General features: G+C 23.8%; 5 protein-coding genes across 5 annotated transcripts; 3 read left to right on the top strand and 2 right to left on the bottom strand.

The window, feature by feature from the left end:
• Window positions 1-2,835: 2,835 nt before the first annotated feature.
• Window positions 2,836-8,554, top strand: SRAE_2000500700 (Stall; the record flags this gene model as incomplete). Its single annotated transcript, XM_024643962.1, has 6 exons — window positions 2,836-2,892; window positions 2,959-3,034; window positions 4,029-5,704; window positions 5,776-5,877; window positions 6,460-8,047; window positions 8,412-8,554. The coding sequence occupies 6 exons, from the start codon at window positions 2,836-2,838 to the stop codon at window positions 8,552-8,554; spliced, it is 3,642 nt and encodes a 1,213-aa protein (XP_024509571.1).
• Window positions 8,555-10,770: 2,216 nt separating this feature from the next.
• On the bottom strand, window positions 10,771-12,086 carry SRAE_2000500600 (NADH dehydrogenase [ubiquinone] 1 alpha subcomplex subunit 9, mitochondrial; the record flags this gene model as incomplete). Its single annotated transcript, XM_024643961.1, has 2 exons — window positions 10,771-11,632; window positions 11,683-12,086. The coding sequence occupies 2 exons, from the start codon at window positions 12,084-12,086 to the stop codon at window positions 10,771-10,773; spliced, it is 1,266 nt and encodes a 421-aa protein (XP_024509570.1).
• Window positions 12,087-13,722: 1,636 nt separating this feature from the next.
• On the top strand, window positions 13,723-14,283 carry SRAE_2000500500 (ShKT domain-containing protein; the record flags this gene model as incomplete). The annotated part of the gene is made up of 1 exon (XM_024643960.1): window positions 13,723-14,283. One exon carries the CDS (start codon window positions 13,723-13,725, stop codon window positions 14,281-14,283), a length of 561 nt encoding a protein of 186 aa, XP_024509569.1.
• A 327-nt stretch (window positions 14,284-14,610) lies between these two features.
• SRAE_2000500400 (Hypothetical protein) lies at window positions 14,611-21,041 on the bottom strand (the record flags this gene model as incomplete). Its single annotated transcript, XM_024643959.1, has 5 exons — window positions 14,611-15,005; window positions 15,048-15,777; window positions 15,865-20,684; window positions 20,732-20,875; window positions 20,918-21,041. The coding sequence occupies 5 exons, from the start codon at window positions 21,039-21,041 to the stop codon at window positions 14,611-14,613; spliced, it is 6,213 nt and encodes a 2,070-aa protein (XP_024509568.1).
• A 1,247-nt stretch (window positions 21,042-22,288) lies between these two features.
• Window positions 22,289-24,045, top strand: SRAE_2000500300 (Sarcolemmal membrane-associated protein; the record flags this gene model as incomplete). The annotated part of the gene is made up of 3 exons (XM_024643958.1): window positions 22,289-22,501; window positions 22,553-23,896; window positions 23,944-24,045. 3 exons carry the CDS (start codon window positions 22,289-22,291, stop codon window positions 24,043-24,045), a joined length of 1,659 nt encoding a protein of 552 aa, XP_024509567.1.
• Window positions 24,046-25,993: the final 1,948 nt, after the last annotated feature.

Here is a 25,993-nt window from a genome sequence, read left to right as displayed (position 1 = left end):
AATTTATGGCTAGAGAAGAAAATTTTTATATACCAGGACAATTATTACACTATATTTGGTTATATTTTAATTAAATTAAACATTGAATAATTTGTTTACGTTAAAAATAAAATCTAAACAATTTCTTTAAAAAGATGTCTGGAAACTTTTATTATAATATATATATATGAATATTATTATTAGCTAAAAATAAATTCTTTAAATCGTGATAAAGGTTCTTCTTTTTTGAAAAAAAAAAAAAGTTATTTCAAATAATTGAATAATCAAGACAATATTTGAATTCTTGAAGATATGCAAAGTTCGTGACCCTTTTTATCCTAATTCATGTTGTTTTGTCAAAAAAAAAAATCTTTTTCTATGACAAAATGGTATTAATCAAATAGCCTAAGGGAGATTTGTATGTGGTATTGTTTGATTATGATAAAGTACATTAACTAGAAACCCTTATTTTTTTTTTCAAATTTTTCTAAATTAGCTTGTCATGGGTAATCGAGAATTTTGTATAGATTATAAATATATGTATTTTAAATATATTTAGATGCCATAATTTTCATTTTTATTTCTTTCAATTATTATAAGATCATTTTAAATTGTAGGATTATATATTATAATACATAATATTTCTATATAAATTTATTTTTAAGACTTGAAAATTATTTAAATTGATGTAACCTTTTACAATTGACAGTACTTTTTAATAACATATAAAGTTAGATAATCTTCTAGACTATTTTACTTCCTTATATTTTTAATTACTCAACCAATTTATATTGGAACATTCTTTTTAAAGCTAAGTTTTAAATACAAAAAAAATTTATTACTATCTATTAAATACAAAAAAAAAACGCATTTAAAATTAAAATTTCTTTTATAAAAATTCTCATTATTTATTGTTTCTAATATGTGTATATATAGTTAATAAAGTTTGGTAAATTAACCAACAAAAATACATATTAAGATATTACGAAATTTACAATGGCGATTTTTCTTTTCACTACATTTAATAAAATCTTTTTTTCTTAATAACATTCATGTAGATAGTGATTTCATTTTTTATATTTTGTTATTTTAAATTTATCTCTATCATTTATCAAACTCATTATCTAATATATAATTGAATATCCGCATCTACAAATAATAATCACACTAAACCTTAAATATTATAGAAGCACTACTGATGCGATTAATATAAAATGATATTATTTTTTTTTTTTAAATAAACTTTAATATCATTGAATCGTTGGTAAACCAAATTTTTATTACATTCTATAATAGTATGTAAAATCCAATGATTTATTGTTAATTATAATGATTTGCTATAATATAATTATGTTATACTTACTAATATACATATATAAAAATATAATTAGAAATTTAGAGTATATCACAAAAAGTCAAATATGTCGTTATTATTAAATATATATGTATAAATACATCCATATATATATATTAAATTTATTTTAATTTTTTTTTTATATTATAATTTTGATACTCATTAGAAAAAATTGACATCAACTTCTGATTTCATATAATTAATACTTAGAAAAGGGGTTAGCACAACTATGGACATGCAGAGGCGTTTAAACACTATTCATTTACATTTTTTTTAATGGGGTAACTTATATATTTGTAATTGAAAATAATTAAAAATATCTTAAAAATTTGCCAATTCAAGTTCTCACCTCCCACACGCTATAGAAAATAAGGTGTACTTTTAATTTTTTTTTATGTATCATCTTTTGACGTTTATAAAAAAGCAATTTTATAACGATGACCAGAAATCCGCCTCCACCACAAACTTGATCATCACTACTATCATATAAAGACTACTTTTAAATACCAGGTAATATAAAATTCGCCGCGCTCCATGACTTCTACACAAGGAAATGTCCCACCTTCAAGCGATGCCTTCAAAAGTACCATTACGTCAAGAGGCATGTTCACTTATTTTTTGATCTACATACAAAAATGAGCTTAGACAAAAGTTTCAACTTGATTCTTATCTCTTATTGACAGGTTCTTTATAATTTTAAATTATTTTATTTTTATATAAAATTTATTAAAATTTAATAACTAATATTTATTTTATATAATAATATTTTTTCCTATATATACATGTTTTGAATTTTTTTAAAATTGTTAGCTTATTGTACACTATATATATATATTTTTTTTTCCTAATTATAACGTTACTTATTATTTTAACATTATAACACGCCTTTTCTTCAATGTGTTTTCTGAAATATACTCAAACGGTACTATCATTACATTATGTACATGATATATCAACAAATTTGTCGTTGCCATTTTTACAACATAATTTTTACATTTACTATCGTGGCCTTTCACTATAACTATATACCTTTACTAAATATTGTTAATGATCTTTTTTTTTTATTAATAAAACTTTATATTATATTAAAAGCTATCCTATTAATATGCTACATCTTTTATTGCCAAAATAAAAATAAATTAAATTAAATTTGTATTTTTTTTTATTTTAGATTATAAATATTAACATTTAACTATTAATTAATTGGCATTTTTTTTATTGTGAATAATCTCAACGCTGCGACAATTTAGCGAATAATATATAATAAAGAAACAAAAAAAAAAAATATATCAATTTTGTAAACTTGATTCTCCAATATTAGCGGACAATTCTTTAATAAAAGCTTTATTATTTTTATTAGAATAATTGTCTCCATATAATATTTTTTTTTATTAATACTATTTTGGAAAAAAAATTAAATTTTTGAAGTCAATTTATTATATCAAAATATTATTAGTACTATTTATATAAACAACTTTTAAGTTGGTTTTGATAGGGAGATAATGACTCGATTTGCAATTTTATACATTTTTTTATGCCATTTATTATTATTAATTTCGGTAAGGGAAAATAAATAAATAAAAAAAAAATAATAATATTATTTATTTTTTTTTAAATATTTTTAGATAACTAATTCAATTTATCAATTTTTTACCCCAGATGAGTTAAAGTATACTTTTGGTGTAACTGAGTTATCAAAAGGTAAGTTTAAAAAAATTATCTAATTATTATTTTAAAAAACGTGATTTATTAGATTCAACCAATACCAGAAGTAATTTTTATAGTGCAAATAGTAAATTCACAACTGTACAAAATTATATTTCTACAATTTTTATTACTTTACCCATCACTATTATATATTCTTCTCCTTTACCCTATTAATTTAAAGTTAACCAAATTTTTTATAATATAAAATTACTTTTTACTTACTCTTAAATAAATGTAGAAGCATTTATAACTAATATTAATGTAATCAATTATGAATAAATATCAACAACTGCTATAACATTCACTTTACCTTTTCACCTAATTGAATTGAGAAAATTAAAAGGGCTAACTTGTGAGATTTCATATTGATAATGTAGAAAGTAACTTTGTCATGTCCTTTTATTACTACGCATCCATACATATATTACTATTATTCAGGGTAAAATTATAAAGAACTTCTTTAAAATAAAAGATCATTAAATAAACTATTATTTTTATTCAAAAAAAAAAATTATATAATATATTTAGATAAAGTACAATAATATATAATTTTTATAATATAAAATATTATATACAATAACATATTAAAAAATATTTTTTTAAAAATATGATAATATTGATTAAATGAATATTAAATAAATTGTTATAATTAAAAATTTCATCTTTTTAAAAATTTTTCTGCACAAAAATTTATTACCAAATTATTGTAAATACTATAAATGTAATCTAGGTATATTTATATGATTAGTAAAAAGAAAAAAAAACACACACACTTCAATGACTTTTTTTTATTATGTTAATGTAATAAAATATGCACTGCTCAGTTAAAAATAATGTTTATTTTTTTATATTTAATTTTACAAATACATTACTTAAGTCAAAGTTTATAAAATTTTAAAAGGTCATTTTATAATGTCATTTTACCTAAACCCGAAATTGTTGTTTTGATTAATGGTAAATTGTATTATTATTTTTTTTTTTTTTTTAGTTCCAAAACATGATACAATATATCCAAAAAATATTTTTAAAAAAGATGGTCGATTGAGTGGAATTGTAATTAAAATTAATGACGAAGATAAATATATTACATTAGAGGAAACTGAAGATCTCATTCATAAAGAAATCAAACACATTGTTCGTAATAATCATAATGGAGCCGGAGTATTAAGTTTAAATAATAATTTTGAAAAATGTCATTATCAACATTTTTCTAACGATATGATTGCTGCAATTTCTAATTGTGATAATGAAATTAAAGGAACATTAATTTATAATGATTCATTTTATGTCATTCATCCAATACCCGAAAATCATCATAATAGAGTTAAAAGATCGAATGATGGAACACCATTACATGTTATTTATAAAAGAAATATTCCTCCAGAGACTGATTTTTGTGGAATAGATAATACTATAACAACAGATGATCTTATTGAAGATGAAGCAGGTATTCATGAGGATGTTTTTGTTATAGGTCAACAATTATCTCAAGAATCTAATCTTGTTGTAGAGATTGGTGTATTTGTTGATCAATTATTATGGACACATTTTAATAATAAATATGGTTCTCAAGCAACATCTAAATTACAAGATTATACATTAACAATGTTTAATAATATTCAAATTATGTATAAACAACCAACAGCTATACCAAAATTAAATTTTAAAATTGTTAGATTTGAAATTTTTAAACAACAACCAAGTGCATTACATCCAAATCTTCATCAAAGTGGTAATGCACAATTACTTCTTGATCGATTTTGTAAATATCAAAGAAATTTAGGTGTACGTGATTGGGATTTTGCTATACTTCTTACAGGTTATGATATTCATAGAGGTGTAAATTCAAGATCTATTTCTGGAATAGCTAGACTTGATGGTATGTGTGATCCATGGAATACATGTGCTGTATCAGAAGGAATGGATTTTACATCTGCTTTTATATCTACTCATGAATTAGGTCATTCACTTGGTATGAGACATGATGAACCATATTGTCCTTCTAAATTTATTATGAGTTCATCTTTAGGACCAGGAAAAGTTACCTGGAGTACCTGTTCATTAAGAGATTATCATAGTTTTTTACAACGACTTGATTCTAGAGGAAGAAATTGTTTAAGAACAACAAATTTACCTGAACGATTAAAAATACCAACAGATATGTTACCAGGACAATTATATGATGCAAATTTACAATGTCAATTAATGCATGGACCAGGATACCATCAAATAACTCCAAGAATTGATCATTATGATGGTATTTGTTTTATGATGTGGTGTGGTCAAAATTCTTTTGGTCGTATTATAACATCACACCCTGCATTAGAGGGAACATTTTGTGGACCAAATAAATGGTGCCAATTAGGTAGATGTGTTCCATATACTGGAGTACAAAGACAAGTTGGTGCATTAACAACACCTTATCCAATAAAAACTACAAAACCATTTAATACTGTTGATGGAGATTGGTCTTCCTGGTCAACAGCTAAATGTTCTCCATGTACCTGTCCAAATATTATTGGTTCAATTGGTATTGTCAAAGCAACAAGAACATGTACCAATCCAGCACCACAAAATGGTGGTGAAGAATGTAATGGATCTAATGTTATTGGATTAGTTTGTAATCGTTATTGTGGAAATAATAATGCAATATCTGTTAATCAGGTATATATATATTTTTTTTTTTATTTAAAATATTATAACTTAAATATTTATATTTATTTATTTTTTTTTAGTATATTACTGATAAATGTGGAGAACATAAAGGAAACAAAAAAGATCCAGAACTTACAGGAACAGGTAGTCAATTAACTCGATTTCCTCAACGTGCATGTAAAGTAAGTTTTTTTTTTCTTTCATATATTTTTTTTATTAACTAATAACAAAAATATTTAAAAATTAAAACTATATAGATTTAACAGTTTTCCGATAAATATAAAATATATTAATGTCATTCAAAAACTAGTTTTTTTTTTCTATAATTTTTCAACAATTTGTTAGTCTTTTATATAATAGCACATATATGATAGTAAAAGATAGGAATAGAAATTATATTAATATATATTAATACTATTTTATTTATTCCCCGGAAGTAATGAAAATAATTATATCAATTTAATGTTATGTTTCTTTAACGATAATTAATTATTGGTTGAAATCGGTCAATTTAACAATTTTTAAGAAAAACATTTAAAAGATTTAAGAAATATTTTATACATTATAATAATAAAATTACTTTATAATAAAAATAATCAAAAATATACTTCCTCTAAAGGAAATCTTTCAATAAATTATTATCTTTTTGATATTTTTTATTTGACATTTATAAATTAAAAAAAAAAAATTTTATATAACTTGATTTTGTTTAGAAATTTTTATATTTTTAAACTATAATTTTATTAAAAATTTATTTAATTTAGGTCTTTTGTGATGTTAAAACAGCAAAAGGGACGCAAAAAAATTATAGATTTTTTGGAGATAATCTTCCTGATGGAACATCTTGTGGATGGGATAAATATTGTTTAGATGGTGAATGTTTATCATTATCTTGCGATAACACTGCCCTAATTAATAGAGATGTATCTTGTCCAAGTCAAAAATGTATCTCACCAAAAATTTCTGGTTACCAATATGAATCTAAAAATATTGGTGGAATTTGGTCAGCTTGGGGTGCATGGAATAGTTGTAGTGCCACCTGTAATGGTGGTGTTAAACAAAGAGCTAGAAGTTGTAGTGTACCTGGAAAATGTGAAGGAAGTGCACAGGAATTGACATCTTGTAATACACATGAATGTCCAGTAATTAGAAGAACTGAACCAAATTGGACTACATGGGAATCATGGAATAGTTGTTCTGCTTCATGTAATAAAGGTTCACAGGCAAGATATCGTCGTTGTATGAGTCCTCAAAATGTTGTTTCATATTCATGCCAGGGTGAGTCTATGGAAATTAGAACATGTGAAGAAATTCAATGTCCTAGAAATAGACCTACAAAAAATAATGTTGGAGTATGGGCATCATGGCAAAGTTGGGGAACCTGTGGAAGTAATGGTATGCAATTTAGATATAGACTTTGTATGGCTGAACCATGTGATGGTTCTGGTCAAGAAAGAATGTCATGTATTCAAAATAATAGAAATGATTATAAATGGTCTCTTTGGAGTTCATGGGGATATTGTAGTAATAATAATTATAAACAAGGAACAAAAAGTAGAACTAGACATTGCCAGAAAGGAAATTGTATTGGTGATATTCGAGAAACGAAACCATGTTATGAAGATAAAACATCAAAACAAAACCAGGCAACCTGGGGAGGTGAGCTTAATGAAAAAAATAATAATGATAGTTTTAATAATAATAATAATAATGATAATAATAATAAAATAAGTAATAGTATAGTAGAGGGTAATAATGAGATGGCTCCTAATACAACAAATAATGGTGTTAAAGATAGTTTTGAATCTGAAAAGATTGATAATAGTGTGAAACAAAATGATGATACTAATAATATTGATAAAAAAGTAGTTGTTAAATCAAGTGTTCCTAATGATACACAAAGTATAAATACAATTTTAACATCTACAACTATAAAACCATTTTTTTCTTTAGTAAATCCAACTATTTATACAACATTATCTCCAACAACCACAACAACAATTCAGACAACTACATCTCCTACAACAACAATAACAACAACTACTACTACTACTACTACAACAACCTCTCCGATTATAAAAACAACTACAAGAATCTTTACTACAACAGAAGGAAGACAATCTTCAGTTAGTATAACAGAATCTACAACTACTTTAACAACAACCATTATACCATCTACATTGTTACCATCTTCTATAACAACAACTAAAAATATAGTTTCCTCTTCCAAATCATCCATTCTTAGATATCATGTTAGCATTCCACGTAATTATATACCATCATCATTTAATATACCTATCAATCCTAATAACATTAATGTTATTATTCCTAGACGCCTTAGTACTGCTATTAGTGTTAAAATATAATTAAATTGATAAAAAAAAAGATATCTATTATCTTTATTTTACTACGTATGCTATTTTTTAATTAAAAAAAAAAGCTTTAACCAAAAAAAAAAATAGTATATTGTCGTTGATTAAACAAAAAAAAAATGCTTATAGCTATAGCTTAAAAAATATCAGTGTAATTACTTTTATATCACTGCCACACACTTAACACTTAAAGTTATTGGCTCTTTTTTTTTGAATAAATTACTAAAATACAAAAGCATGTAAAAAAAAATGCTTACCTAAAAATTTACGCATTAAAAATTTTCTTTCATGCTAAATTTAATTTTCATTTATTGCTTAAATATTAATTAACTTATTTTTGTTAGGATGGGGCTATTTTAGTCAATGTACCATAGATGACTCATCTGGATGCGGTTATGGAGTACAAAAAAGAGTACGAAAATGTTACGGAAAAGGAAATTGTAGAGGAAAAGAATATGAAAGTAAAACATGTTATGTAAAATGTTAAAAGGAAATTAAAAGTATTGTATCATAACATGATAATATCAACAACAACAAAAAAAATTTACAAGAAAAACAAACAAGTATAAACTTCTCTCAAAACAATAGCCTCGAAGAAAAAAAATTTTTTTTTCATAATTTATCCAAATAACTTTTGGGATACGAGTATCTGGAAAGCCTTAACTCTTATTTTAACATACTAAAAGTTTACACGCTAATTTAATTTTGTCCTTTTCAGTTTTGTATAACTTTTTTGTTAACTTTGATTTTTAATATAATAATCATAATAATTTATAAAAGTGCCTTTTGTTTTGCTATAATATTGCTTTTCATTCATCAACAATCACAATACTCAATTTAAATTTATCAACATTAAAATAAAAAAAAAAACAATTTTTGACGTAGTAAAAAGAGATAAAGAAGAAGTCCTTCCGCTAAAGGCAAATAAATTTATATTTTTTTTTTCAATATTTAACATCAAAATCAACAATTATTTACTATTGTATCATTTACAATTGCATCTATAATATACGGATTCACCTACATAATTGTATCTCTTTAAACTTTACATTGTATATTATTTTATTATTGTTTATCCTTCTTTTAATTTTCTCTATAAAATTATAAGTATTATAATCAATTAAATTTCTTACTTTTAACAAAAATTTTTTTTTAAATAAAATATTTAATATATAAATTTTTTTTATTTCTTTTTTTTTAATTAATATATAAATAAATGATAAATCAAAAATCTTGACAAAATAAATCACTTTGATAGTACCAGAATGTGAATATGGTAAAATTTGAAGAAAAAAAAAATTTAATATGTTACTAAATTGACATATAGATTAAAGTATTATTAAATTGTTACTTTTAAAATTGATAAATCAATCATTGTGAACAAAGTTAAATAGATGTGGAAAAATGACTAATTTATTAAAAATTGTCATATTACTTTAAATTTTATCATAAGATTATAAATTTATTGTTATACGATTTATCATTACATTCTTAGTTTATAAAAATTTTATTACTAATATAATTAATTTCAAAGTATTATAATAATAAAAATATTATAATTATTTCTACTACTTTTTTTACATATAAATTATAAAAGTTTTATGAAATATAATTAAGTACTAACATTTAAAAGAAAGTAAAATTAATTAATAAGTATGTTAAAATCTTATGTTAATTTTCCCATTTTTCTGATACTTAAAATATTAAAAAGGGTTTAAAAAAAGTTTAAAAAAAAAGATAATAACAAAACCTTGAAGAAAATATTACAAATTAATGATTCATAAATAAATAATTTATTAATAACTGAATTACTCACTCTCAAAATAAGTTGTTGTTTCAGATTTTTTTTATCTAATAAATTTTAAAACAGTTATCAAAACATTAAATTATTACAATTACCTATAGTATAACAGATAAAAAAATTTCAATCAAACATATGGTAAAACATATTAAACAATTTAGATTTCTCAACATATTAAATTAACAAAAAAAAAGTTATAAATGAAAAATTTTTACTGATAGACAATATTAATAGAAAAAAATTGGTAACACCACACTTTAATAATAAAATTTTTTTTATTTTTATTATTTACTATAATAAAAAATTTATTTTTGCTGTTTTTTTCATAATTTTATCTCTATGAAATATAAATTAAAAATTGTATATTTTTAATAATAATATAAATACTATTTAAAATATTTTTTATGTATTTAAAAAATATGTCATATTTAAAATCCTTTACATTCATTTTTTTATTGTACAAATTTTGCAGTAGTGATAAAAAATCAAGGTAAAATCATAAATTATGTAAGTTCAAATACTACATAATTGTTTTATTTCAATTGTTATGTCAGGAAACTTTAAACAAATAAAAATCAAAGTTCTATATATATACTTTTATCAAATTCATATTTTAAAAATGTTATCACATATAAATTGATTATTCGTACTCAAAAAAAAACATCCAAAGTTAAATTATCCTCAATTGTAAGGTTTTACTAGTCTCATTAGTTATTGGGATTTTAAAAATTTCATCTAACCGAATACACATTAACATGAAACAAACACATTATGTCAAAAATAATAAAGATAAAATTTATATTCTATCAATTATTTTAACATAAATCGACAAGTAAAGTATAAGAAAATTAACTACAAGTTTTACAGTATTAAAAAAGTAACCTAATTTTATTTCAATATACTTAAGCATAAACATTGAAATTACTAGTTGATGTAACGATGTTAGAAACATCTAATTTTTCCTTGACAATTGGTGGTGAACGTAATGGAAGTGGTGGATCAGGAAGTTCGTTATATTCTTGTTCATAATAGTTAAAGAATGAATATCTTGCTGCCAACATTCCTCCAATGTACTCAAATTCTGTTAATCTATGAAGACCAAGATCTTTTAAAGTAAGAGCTCCAGTAAGAACATCACTTGTTCCTTCAACAACTTCCATCCATTCTTTATTTAGTGGAACATCACTTTTAAAGATTTTACTCCAAATTTGACTTGCAAGAAGGTATGAAATGAAAACTGGATCAGGATAACCATGTCTTTTGTAATTAAAACTGAATTTTTTAAGACAATGTGCTTTCTTATACATATAATCAATCAATTCAGATAATTTATAGCAGTGTGGTCCAACAAATTCAAAAGTTTTACCATGAACAGTTGGATCCATCACAGCAAGTCTTATTCCTTTAGCAACATCATTTTGATAGACTGGCATTTTATATGTATGTTCTCCAGCTTTGTACAAATATACATTATCAAAGAATGTTTTGCGGAATCTTGAAACATAAATTCTAATAAATGAATCAACTTCACCAAACATGACAGCAGGTTTAATTATTGTGGCATTTGGAAATTCTTCTCTAACGGCAATTTCTCCATGAGCTTTACTACGAAGGAAGTTAGAACCTCCAGAGATAAGATGACCTTCTGGATTGACGGAAGAATTTAATGCTGATATATGTATCAATTTTTCAACACCACTTTCGCGGCAAATTTTTGCAATTCTTCTTGCTCCATGTTCATGTGTTTCAAAAAAGTTAAACGCTCTTTAAATAACAATTAATTATTTTATAATAATAATATTTATAAAACTTACTTAGTTTCAATGCGTGATCCAATTAAATTGACAACTACATTGCTATATTTTACAGCATCAGCAATAGATTTTTCATCTTTAAGATCAAAAGGAACAAAAAGTACTTGTCCTAAATCTCCAACAACTTTAAGTTCTCTTACCCAATAAGGATCACAACGATATGGTATAACTATTTGATTTCCTTTTTTTGCAAGTTCATTAATAACAGCACTTCCAATTTTTCCAGTTGCACCAAAAACTGTAACTACATTTCCTGAAAATGAAGCACGACCACCACCACCTTTCTTAAAAGAGGCACTAAGACTTGTTGTTTTAGGTTCTGGTGCAGATATCTGAGTACTGAATCCAACTATATTTTGATCAATGAGTTTTCCAAAATTCCGGACATTGCCAAGCAACTTCATTGCTAAGGTTTACTAAAAAATATATAGTAACTATTAGCTTAATTATATGTAAGAAAAGCACTTCCACACAATATAATATTTGTTATCATCAATAGAAGAACATTTTACCAAACAGTTTGGAAGAATATAGTTGTAAGACAGTTTGTTAATTAAACCAATATCTGGTGTTTAATAATACTATTTTCAATTTAATAAATTCATTAAAAAACTACAAACTAATTAATTTTTCTAAGTATACAAAAAAAAATCAAAATATAATATTTTTAGTTATTATTTATGTTCGTAAATAAATTTTTTTTAAATACAGAAATTGTAAGTAAAAATTCTATTTCTCTAATATAAATATAAAAAATATACTTTTAAAATTTTCTATTGGCTTAAATTTAACAAATACTGTATTTTTTTAAATACAATTATTTAACAGTAACTTAAAAATAAATAAATGATGGGATAAAATTAAATATATGGGATATATAAATAAATTTTTGTTTTATATTTTGAACTTTTTTTTCTAAAACATTGATATTAAGTAATAATTTATAAAAAGAAACGATGATATTTTTCATGATCAATTTGAAAATTATTATTATTATCTTATTAATATTCTTTTATATTTAAAATTAAGGTAAATCTGCTTTGATGGATTTTTTTTAACTATAGAATTTGCCAACCAACATATGTGATAATTTTTTACAAATTTATTTAAATGACAACCGTTATTATATTATTTTTTTAATAATTAAAATATCTGACATAAGAAATAAAAATATAATTACAAATTTCTTATTTTAATTTCAATACTTTAAATATGTTATATTCAATAGTTAAACTTTGACTTAACACTTTGACAATTGTATTAAAACTAGATTTAAAGTTATTATTTTATTGAAAAAAGTTAAAATTTGAATAAAATGTTTGCATTTAATTTTCTTTTTTTAAAGCAATATAAAATATAATTGAAATAAATCATTTTAACATAATGTTTATGCTATTAAATTCATCTTAATTAATTAATTTTTGATTGTTTACAATAGATAGAAGTTCATCAATTATATACCGTAAAGAAAAATTTAATAAATTATGATAAGTATATTATTGAAATATAAGAATAATTAACATTATGAACAAAAATTAATGATAAAATTATAATTTATATAAACAAATGTTAAATAATTATGAAATATGAATGTTTCAATTTTTACAATGTGTAAGGGCGTAAAGATTTTTTTATTAAAAAAACAACTTTTGATTGTTATCAGAAAAAAAAACAGTTTAAATAAAAAATTCACCATATATAATTAAAATTTTTAGTAAATAAATTTTTTTTACATAATGTGTGAAATTATGCACAATTATTTATCACATCTTTGATTGACAAATATTAACTTTATTAAAAAGTAATTAGAATAAATTTTATAAGGTTAAATATTTGACATATTTCTTTTATAAAAATATTTAAATAAATAAATATTAATAATTTGAATTTTTTATCTGTAGATGAAAGTTTATTTTAACAAACAGTTTAGAAAAATAAATATAGGAAATGTTTTATCAGCAGCTGGTAAATTTAAACTGAGATATTTAATATCACTTAAAAAATAAAATTTTTAATCGAAAATTATTAATTTTATTAAAAATGATTAAAAAATTAATTATCTTATTTTATTGTCATATTATAACATATACTTCTGCGACTATAGAAACTACATTATTTCAACACAGTATACCAGAACAATCAACTTTGATTCATGACGGAACTTCTAACCCAACTATAAAGTATCAAACATCAGAGAAAACAACTTTAGGTACAACTATAGATGCAACTATATATGCGACTAAAAGCACAACTTTGAATGTTACTTCTTCCTCTTTTGCACCTACTACAGTAACATTCCCACAATTTGAAACTACAAAAAATATATTTACATCTACAACAAAACCCTATGAATCTTGTCATGATCAGGTGAATAGTAGTAATAATAATAACTGTATTCAATCATTGTGCACAATTCCTCAATACAAAAAAATAATGAAAATTATTTGCCCTAAAACATGTGGATATTGTGGAGTAACTAATACATCACTACCACAAAGATGTTTGGACAAAAATATTAATTGTAAGGGTTCTGCTAAAGAATTATGTAAATCTTATAAAGCTATGTCTATAATGTGCCCATGTCTTTGTTCAAGTCAATAAAAATATTCATGTAATTTTTAATTGACTAAATTTTAATAAATACATAATTATTATAGCGTAAAATTGTTACACTACTTTTTTTAAATATAATAAAATCAATTTAAGTTTCTATTATTTTGAATATTCAAAATTAGAATTAATTTTTGAATCTTTTGTATAATGTGCTTCAAAATAGTTTTTTATATTTTTGTGAAATAAAATTTTTGCTGTTTTATTCTTTAAAAAAAATTATTATGATTAGAAACTATGACACTAAAAAAAAGCAAAAATTTATTTAGAAAAATACAATTTTGTATATGTAAATGTATTTATACCAAAAAAAAAAAATTATACTCCTGTAGGATTGAGAATACATTGAACAATTTTAGACATCTCATGATTACCATGAAATAATCCAGTTTCACGTGGTGGTCTTGAGTATCCAAAAGATATTGAATATTTAATAATAAATCGAAGCATATCCTCAGCAATATCAGTATTACTAAAATTTTGTTTAAGTATTCCTTCAATAGTTTTAAGAACAAATTGAAGAATGTTACTTCCCATATGATCAGAAGTTATAGGACCATTACTATCATTTAAGATAGATTTTGCCATTGAAAATTGACGTCCCATTATCATACGTGGTATGTATGTTTTCATATACACAGAATATTCAGGAGATTTTTTAAGATAATCTCTGATTATGTTCACAACAACAAAGTCCTTTTCTGTACTGTGAACTGGAGAATTTTGAAGTTGTTTTAAAATTTCTAATATTTTACCTTCACTCATAAGATCTACCATTTTACAATTAACATTAATATTTGACAACATATGATAATAGTAAGCTCCTTTAAGAACAACAAGAATTTGAGGTTTCTTAGCTTTAAAAGAATCATTTTTTTCTCCATTACGAGGATACATACGACAAATACAAAGAATAACTTTTATAAGTGTAGTTATTCCTCCTGGCAAAACTTTTGGATCTTTATTTAATATAGAAAACATTTTTTTAATCATATTACTGTAGTCTTCAGTACGTAAAATATTAACTATCTTACTAACATTAGCATCATCATCCAAAATATCACATTCAAGTCTATTATCAATTCCTTGGTTAATTGGAACAACTTCTTCTGACATGTTAAGAGTAGCATCAGGATCACCAACCTGTATCATTGTCTCCTGTATCAATAATGAATCAATTATTGTTGAATGGAGAGAAGATAAATTGAGATCTGTAATGTCAGCAATCAATTTACAAGCTTTCATTTTTGAAGTTCTATCTTGGTAATTGTTCCAGTCAATTAAATTACTGTAAATAAAACGAATCATTTCAGAAATATTACTTGAATTAAGATGTGCTTTTGTTTCCTGATCAAGAAGTCCATCATCAGAAAGTATCTTTTCAACCGAGTATTTTATAATTCTTTTTGAAAGTTCTTTCTCATATTTCAAAATTTCTTCTTTTTTATCTCCTTCCAATAGTTCAGCTACTGTTGAAGTAATTTCCTTAAAGATATTAAGATAAGCAATTTTAATTGTTAGATTTTTTAAATTTGTCGTATATCTAGATGAATATTTTATAATAGTTGTTACTTTTGATACATCAACAGCATCTATAGCAGACATAATCCAATCTCTATCAACATCTCCAACAAAAATATTATTTTCTTCTGCATATTTTATACGTTTGTTAATAGCCGTAAAAATACATTCAGATTGGCTAAGACGTAATACTGATTCCGTATTTACAATAATACCAACCCATCTATAAGCATTGTGAATATTGACTTCGTTAAAGACAATTGGACAAACATATTGTTTCACTTCATCTTCATTAGTTGAACACAATAAATGAAAAGGTAATCTTTGAATTGCACATTGTGGCATACGTTTTCTCGCTGCTTCACGTTTTTCCTCCATCACTTCAAATTCAATCATTGATATTTCTCCTACAGATTGATTTGATTCAACAGAAACAAAAGATGTAGCAGAAGAAGTTCCATTTCCAATAGAAGATTTATGTAAAGATAACCAATTACATTCATTTGGTAAAATCTCAGCATTACGTTTTCCATATGACATAACAAAGTCAATAACAATTTTCCAATCATAAAGTAAATGTTTAAAGTTATCGGGAATACCTTCATCTTTAATAAATTGCAAAGCTTTATCAATAAGAAGTAATAATCCTTCATGATTATATGGTGACATCTTCATTATTGCATCCTGAATAAATGGTACATGTTCCTCAGTAATTATTACAATAGAAAGTAATGCAGAAGTTCTTTTCAATTGTTCTATATATCTTAAATTATCATTCATATCAAGTAACTCTGAACTATAAAGACTTGAATGTAATGCACATTGAAGTCGGAATGAATTTAAATCAATGTTATTATAAATACAATATTCATGTGCAATGTCATGAGGTACATTACATCTTACAAGAGAAGATATCACTTCATTTAAAGTCATTTTACTAGAATAATTAAATCCAAATTTAGAAAGTTTTCTTTTCCATAAACATTCGTCATATCTCTTTGTAAGCATTTCTATCAATCCAATTTGTGATAATTTATGATACACTGAAGCAACTAATTCACATAAATTAATATGAACTCTAGGGTTGGCATTAGTTTTTAAACAATTACGTATTTCCTGGAGTATACTATGAACATGCTTTTCAGAAACTGAATTAATGACTCCTAAACCTAATTCTAAATCACAATCTGGTAGCAATAAAATCTTTTCAAGTAGTCCAACCGCTGAATGTTTAACAATTTCACTAACACGAATATCACCCTTCTTCGAGATTGGTAATGTATTATAAATTTCAAGGAGATTGAAAACATCAAAAAATTGTCCATCCATTAATAATTGGTTAAAATTATTCTTCCATCCATCAATATAATTTTTAATTTTCATTTCATTTTCTTCAACATAATCATTATCATCTTTTACAACAGTTAAAAGTGATGCAGCTAAAGATAACAACGATTCAATGTTATACTCTCCATTCATAGGCAATTGAAGATAATTTTTAGTAAATGGTTTAGATCTTGGGTTTAAAGTTATATAATACTTAAGTTTGTTTGTTTTCTGTAAATGTGCTAAAGGATGAATGTCCCAATTAATAATATCTTTCACAGTAATCTCTGATGTATCCATAACTTCAACTGTGTCGTTTTGTAAAACATCTGTAGAATCAACCATATCTTTAACAATACTAAGAAATTTGTGATATTTAGAAAATGCTAGAATATCATTAAAATTAAATGTGTCCATTCCATCTCCTTGTGCTATAAATACCTTCAATGCTAACATAATCATATTTACAAAATTAGTAAGATTAAAAGATCTCTCATTCGATGCTTCATGAAGTCTTAAGAAAATATTGTCTAACACAATTCTAATCATTGATATCATTTTTGGATTTAATAAGTACTTTTTTAATGATATAGTAAACAATATTGAAGCAGCTTGATTTATTTTACCACTTTCTACACAAGCATTAAGAAGATAATTATAAGCTAAAATGCTGTCCATTTTTGTTATATTTATTATTTCTAACATATTTTCCCAATTCTCAATCCCATAAGTAGATACCATTTCACTAATAAAATTTGATGATTCTTTAGGAGTTTCCAAGAAAAATGTTGGAGACTTTAATATTTTAAAACGTGAATAAAGTGATTCAATAGCTAACAATTTATCAAGAGTTAATCGGTATTTTTCAATCTTAGAAAGATAATTAAGTATAAATGATTTAACAATTGACAAAGTTTTTAAATAATAAATTATCTCATCTGGAGATTTTAAATTTTGTCGTCCTCTTTTATAAATATCCAAAATATAGTCAACTGAGTATTTAGCTACTGATATTTGTGCTTCATTATTTGGAAGATTAAATAACCACTGCATAGGTTCTTTCTTTTCAAATCCACTAAATCTCCATTGAGTTAAATATGGTATCCATAGTTGTACATATATATAATTATAATTAGCAACAAAAGTTCCTGGTAATTTGCAATATGAATGCCTTAATTTATAAAGTTTAAATACATCATTTGCAAGTGTTTCAGTATTAACTGATGAACCATTAAGAGAGATACTTTGAATAAGATATTCAAATTCATTTCTGTACTTAATTATTTCTTCAATTTCATAAGGTACATCTTTATAAATTTTAATTATATGACAAATTTCAGCTAGTTTACAACGATCAGTTAAGTCACTTTTTATATCCTTTGCAATAGTGTTATCAGTTAGTATTGTATATACAGATTGTGTTAATTCTTTTGGCCAATTAAATGGAACAGCATCAGCTAAGTGTTGTAAAGCTTTAATTTGAAGCACAGGATCATCAATTCTTCCAATAAGTTTACATATACTGCCAATCTTATTCTTTGAAAGTCCTCCTTGAATATCTCCTGTAAAAGCAATTTGTTGTGCTGACCATTTTTGAACAAAATCACATATAAGTGACTTAAAATCCAATACAAATTCATCACAATAAGGTTTAAAAATTTCTGTGTATATATGTTCACTTTCATCCTCCTTAATAAGCATCTTTTCAACAATATGTACGCCAATATCTTCTTCAGATAAACCAACAAATTTTTCATATTCAAATGTTAAGTTGTAACGTTCTTTCAAGTTAACTAATTTAAGTAAATTTTCTTTTAATTTATTTAACCGTCCAAGAATATCTGATTGACAAAATGAGTCATAACCCATATCTGTTCTAATGTTAACAAACAAACATTTTTCACCTGGAGTTAATACTCTTTCTTTCAGTAATTTTGAGATTCTTTCTAAAGAGAGAGAAATATTATAAGCAACTAAAGGATAATTTTCATCTTCTTCATCTTCTAAATCAACAATTACTTGAATTAATGTTTCTGCATACATACATCCAATTTCACCACCAAGTTTCATCAAAGCATAAGGTATAAAATTATTTTCCATAAATTTCAAAAGATCACTACGAATATTTTTATCTAAAGCATGATATGAAAATATTTGTATCATTCTAGTGGTACATTCCTTCGTAATGTTTTTATTAAACTCAGATTTTAAAATATAACGATTCCAAATAATGTCAGCTCTTTTGTAATTTCCATCCTGAACGGCATCTGCCATTAAAGAGTACATAGGAGTACGTTGTGCAACAATACTAAGCCATTTTTCAGTAAACTCTTCAAAAGAAAAAATCATTCTAGCTGTCGTGAATTGTTCTGATATTGTATTAAATTGTTCCACAATGTAGCGATTTTTAGTTTTTGTATCCAAAGCTAAATCCAATAACTTTTTAACAACATCAAACATATTAAGGGAAATAATTCCTTCAAGACACAAGTCACAAAATGCATCTTGATTTTTAATTTTTTTGAGAATATTATACAAAATATCAATGTCTTCATTTTCATAACCACCACTTCTTAGTTTTTCTAGCAAATCAGAAGCTTGTGCTTTATATATTGGATCAAAAGAAACTGCAAACTTTTTTGCTAAATCCAAAGCTTCTTTAAACTTTTTCATAGAAACAAGTTTTTCAATTTTTAAGTCAGGAGTTGCTTCAGTAATTGTTTTTAAAGTTAATTGTCCACCAGACATTTCAACAAAAGCCATTAAATTTAAAATTGGATCCCAGCGAAGGAATGATGAATTATCACTACAGTCAATAGAACACACTATTTCATTTGTCTGAACTGATCTTATTTGAAGTTGATGTTTTTTTCCAACTAATACAGAAACAAGCATGTACAGTCCCTCCAAAGAACATGTCTTAGAAGTTGCAGTAACCTGCATATCACATATAATCTCACACTCTTTGGTGTTTTCAGATACAAGGAGAATTTGTTTACACAATACAAGCATTTTCAGTTCAAATATATCTAAGAATCCATCAGTAGACAAAGCAAATGCAAAGAAAGGAGTCATTGTTACAGAAAGGTAACCTTTCACAGAATAAGCTTCTCTATGTACAAATATCCCCTCATTAGTCATTCTATAATATCTATTGAACCCTTCAGGAGTTCTTGTAAATGCATACAGTAGATTATTTTCAGGACTAAAAACAACAACGCTATCAGAAAGTGAGTGATCAGAGATTCCTGATCTAGATCCTTCATTTATTGCTTCAGTTAGATCATCAGCTTTTTCGTAAAAAGAGACATGTTCTGATAATGTAATCCATACAGTTTTCTCACTACCTTTACCACATATGATAATATACGTTTGATCTTTCCAGCGATGACAATAAATTATTGGATTAGTTAATACAGGTACCATTAGGGATAATTCAGCAAAACTTTCTTTAACACCATCATAGAATATAATTTTATTATCAAAAGTTACACCAACAATGATATGTGATGAAGGTAAATTACTCACAGCTTTAAGATAATCAACTAAAAAAAGTTATTGTTGAAAAGGTAAATTACATTAAAAAACATACCAGGAAGTTTATTACTAAAAACTTTAGTGACTTTTTCACCAATTTTAAAGCCTGATATATTGTCTCCAACAGATACAACAAGATTTTTCGAAGAGTTACTCCATACAAATGTATTATCAACAGTTTTTTTTTCATAATCAAAACCTATAAATTGTAAAAAAAATTCAGAAAATATTTCAAACCTACATCTTAAGGAGGCAAGTTGATTGACTCCAAATAATGATGTTGATGACAATCCTTCATCACCCTTAGTCAAGCCCTCGCTAATATCATTGTCTTCAATGTCAATTTCAACACCAATAGTTACCATTGTAATTTAAAAAAAAGTACTTATTGAAAATATTTTCGTGAAATTATGAATGATTTTCTATACTATCTTATGAATACAGCAACAAGCGCCTGCGTTTTGCGAACGAAAAACAATCGCTACAAGATATAGACTTGCAGTTTGTTATATATTTATAACAATACCAGTTAAAGGGAAAAAAAAATTTTTTTTTTACAATTTTGATTGTGATACAATAACAATTAATTAATAATACATATGCAAATTTTTTTATTTTTTAATAGAATTGTTTAATATTGTTAATATGGTAATTTTACGAATCTTATTTTTTTTCAAAAATTAAAATTTATAAAGTTACTTTCTTTTTTTCGAACATATTATAAAGAGAAGAAAACTTTTTATTCTTCAAAAAAAATAATCGAAATATCTTTCTTTAAATTTCATTAAAATATTTTTATAAATATAGGATAAAAATATTAATTAAGATTTATTTCAAAAAAAATTATTTATCAGTTATAAAATCATAATTATAATTTTACGACTTTCGACATTCAAAATATAGATATTTTACATTCTTATCTTGACATATCTCAACTTTTTTTAAAAATATTTTGTCATATTAATAATTATTTTGATTAATGCATTCCTCAAACAGTTATTTATAAAAAAATATTTATTTTTTTAAAATATATTTAACATTCTTTTATATACTACAAGAATAATAAAATTAAAACTTTTCATTAAAAATTTCTAGTCTTAAATAAAAAAATAGTCTACAAGTTTAAATTTTTATCGTCAAAATTTGTTAAAATTAATTTTTCCATTTAGATATAAAATCTCTTACTTAAATTATCATTTAAAAAAGTTTATAATCATAATATTTAAATATTGCTTATATTAAAACATTCATCTTATAAAATTATGCTTTAAATAAACAAACATTCTCTTCAACAAGAAAAACATTAATAATTCTTTGTTTCTTCAATTTTATACTTAATTATATTTTATACAAATAGTTAATTATTTACGATAACTACTTATATGTTGTAATTTAATTTTACTGACTTAATAAAGCTAGTATAAACTTAAGTAAAAACTTGTATATTTCATTTATATATACACACTTACATACAAAACAATGTGTGGCGTTTTACCAAAACTACAAGTTTTAATCTTGTCACAACGATTAAATTATATTTGTCACTATAGACTGTTTTTTTTAGCATTGCATGGTGTTATTATTCTTTTTATTTATTTAAAATCTGTTGTAAATGGTTATTAGCATGGATGTAATGAATGAAGAAGCAAAAAATTTAAAGAAATATAAAGGTCAACGTTTTGCTGTTTTTATACCTTCCGCTGATTCACATACTTTTGAAAGGCGAAAAGTCTTTGTTCCAGATTCTGAAAGTAAACCGATAACAATTGGTAGAAGTGTAGGAAAATCACGACCAAGTAATGATAATGCGGTTTTTGATTGTAAAGCATGTTTTAATTTATTATAATTAATAATATAAATGTATTAAATTTTTTAGGTTTTATCTCGTCATCATGCTATAATGTGGTGGGAGGAAGGAACATTTTATATTAAAGATACAAAAAGTAGTAATGGAACTTATGTAAATAATGAACGTCTTTCTAAAACTGCCGAAGAAAGTGCACCAAAAGCATTGTATTCAGGAGATATAATTCAATTAGGTGTAGAAATAATTGACAGTAGTAATAAAATATCTAGTGGATGTATAATTGCTATTCTTCAATTTATCAATGGAAATGATGAAGATATTGCTTCTGTAAGACCATTTGTTCAAAAACCAATTAAACCTCCAAAAACGGATGTAGGTGATGGTAGTCAAGCTTCTTCCTCAAATTTACCTAATATAACAGAAACAGAACTCTTTCAACTACAACAATATATTAAAGAAGCAACTTATAGGGAAAAATTACTAAATCAAAAAATTCAAACACTTCAAGAAGCTGTTGTCTCTGCTGCAGAGGCTGCGGAAACAACTTGGAATGCTGCAATTAATGAAGAAAGTATGCTTGAATATATTATTTTACTTGAACATCAACTTGCAATATATTCTAAGTCAATAACTCTTGAACAAGCAAAAGATGATCTTAAAAGATTCCTGGAATCCAAAACAATAGTAGATAAAAATTATAGAGAAACTTTTAAAGCTCTAAAAAATAAAGAAAATGCAGCCGTTGAAAGGGCAGTTGAGGCAGAAACAAAAATTATTTCTCTTAAAAAAGATTTAGAATTTTTAAAAAAAAATTTAGAGGAAAGTGAAGAAAGGAATAGACTAACTGAAATAACATGTAAAGATTTAAAAATACGTTTAAAAGCTAATGATGATCGTTGTAAAGAACTTGAAGAAAAGATAAAGGATATTAACCTTCAATTTGAAAGCAGGGATGTGCCAATAACCGACTATGTGATGCAGGATAGTTGCAATATGGATTTACCAAGAAATAAAGTTCCTGAAAATAATGAGTGTTTCAAACGTATGGGAGTAGATAATGTTTCTCCTGCTGATACTGATCCTATAACAATATCAACTGAAACAAAAGAAAATGTGAATAGTTTATTATTTCCAATGAATCAACACATTATGGAATCAAAAGTTTTATCAACAGCTTATACTCAGACGTCATTTGATGAACCCGTTTTAGATACTGTTCCGGTTGAGACAATTTCCAATCCTCCTACTAGTCGAAGTAGTGATTGTTTTGATGCTGAAATAAATACTTCATTTTCTATTGAAGAGAATATTTTAAAGAAAACTACTGACGGTTTCTCTCAAGTATCTGAATCTGATTTTGATACATTTGAAAGAGTATATAGTAATTTTAATTCATTCAACAATGATATTGATGTAGGTTTTATTTGTTATATAGTCAAAAATAAGTTTTTAATTTTTAGATATTGTTTATTGTGATTTTTCCATTTGCTGCTTTCATTCTAACTCTCTATGCCAATGTTATAATGCGACGTTCTTATATTTTATATCCTTATATTATATAGGCGAAATTTGATCCAATAAAATTTTTTTTGATTTCCAAACATTTAAAAAAGTTTTCTGAAAGAAAAGATTGCGTTGATTATGAAAAAAGAAAGTTTTTTTTTGAAAAAAGTTAAATCTTTTCATAGATATGGCTGCAAAAACGCAAAACATGCATTTTTTTTAAAATAAATCATATTTGAGTGAAATTTTAGAAATGGGTAGAAATGGGCAAACAATTTATTTTTCAAAAAAAAAAAAAATCAATTTTTTGGCCTGAGTTTGGACAAGAAAAAAAAATTTTAGATGGCCATAGTTTTTTTTTTTTGAAAACAAAATTTGACCAAAATCAAAGAAAACATTCCTGGGTATTAAATATACCTAATGAATGACTTTAATTTCATTAAATTATGTCCATTGATTCCTGAAATAATTGTGAAAAGAATTATTTTTAAATTTTTAAAGGAATAAATATTTTTTTAAATTTATATCTTAAAATACTAATAGTTAATTGAAGTTATTTTGATTATAATCATTTTTTTTAATAATACAATTATTTGTAGAAAAAGACAGCAACTGAATATAAATAAAGGCTACAAGTAATTGTAAAATATTACTTGTGTTTATCGTAACTAGAAACAAATATTTTAGAAAACATTTGTTGTTCGTTTGAAGATTCATAAATTATTTATAAATGGTTGCCATTTAAAAAATTAGTTTGTTACTCAATAATACTATATCATAATAAAATAACAAGATCTATTTAAAAATTGAATAATAATTCAAGTACATGTACATTTTTCTTTGTTTCTTGAACTTAATAAAAAACTTTTAGCTATATTATAATTTATAAATTTAAAAATTTTGCTTACATAAGGTGAAATGTAATTACATACAATGAATGTTAAAACTATCTTAATTTAATTAATACATTGAAAATAATAGTGTAATATTTTAGAGTATTTTTCTTTTTTTGATGTATGCTTTTAACATGCCTAATATATGATATTGTTGGCTTTTAAAAAAATTAACAAAAATTTAATTTTTATCATTATTTTCTTTTTTAGACTAAAATGTTATCAATAAATTACATTTGCTAAATTTTACTTTTACATTAAATTAAAAAAAATTTTACAATTTTCATTGTTTTTATTTTAAGTGGTATTAATTTAATTTAAAATTAATATCTTTTTTTTATCTATAATAATCTTACCTTTATCACTTAATTAATCTTTAAAATTAAAAAGCATAAATATTGTTTATTTAATAAGTCAAATCTTAAAATTTTTAAAATTTAATTAAATGTTTTTAGCAAACGTCTTAAGTTAATGCTCATTTAATTAGATAGATTAGCAAGAATACTATTGGGATTCAACTAATATATTTATACTAAATTTTTGAAAAACAATTTTTTTGTATTTATTATCTAATTTTTTTTTTAATGTTAGCATTAGTAGAATTTTTTTTATATATTATTTATATTATATTCATTTATTTAACATTTTTAAATTATTCAAATTCTATCTTTATATTTATCCTAAATATTATTATCATACAATTTTTAATTTTTTAAAATAATATATTTTTATACTAAATAATATTTAATTGTTAAATGAATTTTTATCATTTGAATAAAAGTTTGAATTAAAAAATAAAGTTATAGTAAATTTATATGATTTTTTTTATATCTTAATCTTCATTTTGATACTCATAATAATTAGTTGTTTTTTTTTATCATTGATGTCTATTGTGATTAAATTAAACAAGACACAATATTTTTTATTATTAATTATAAAATTGATTTCTAAAAATATAATTTTACGTTAACTTAGTATATCAATGATCTTTGAGGAATAGTACTTAATGTTTAATCTTTTAATCTTTTTCCTACGCTTAACGACAATAAACATAACTTTTTAAAATTGCATCACATTATTAATATCATCTTATTGCATAATATTTTTTTTATTA

This window comes from Strongyloides ratti (assembly GCF_001040885.1).
Source record: "Strongyloides ratti genome assembly S_ratti_ED321, chromosome : 2".
Lineage (NCBI taxonomy): Eukaryota > Metazoa > Nematoda > Chromadorea > Rhabditida > Strongyloididae > Strongyloides > Strongyloides ratti.
The sequence above is the reverse complement of the archived record's forward strand: the minus strand, read 5'-3'. Positions and strand labels throughout refer to the sequence as shown.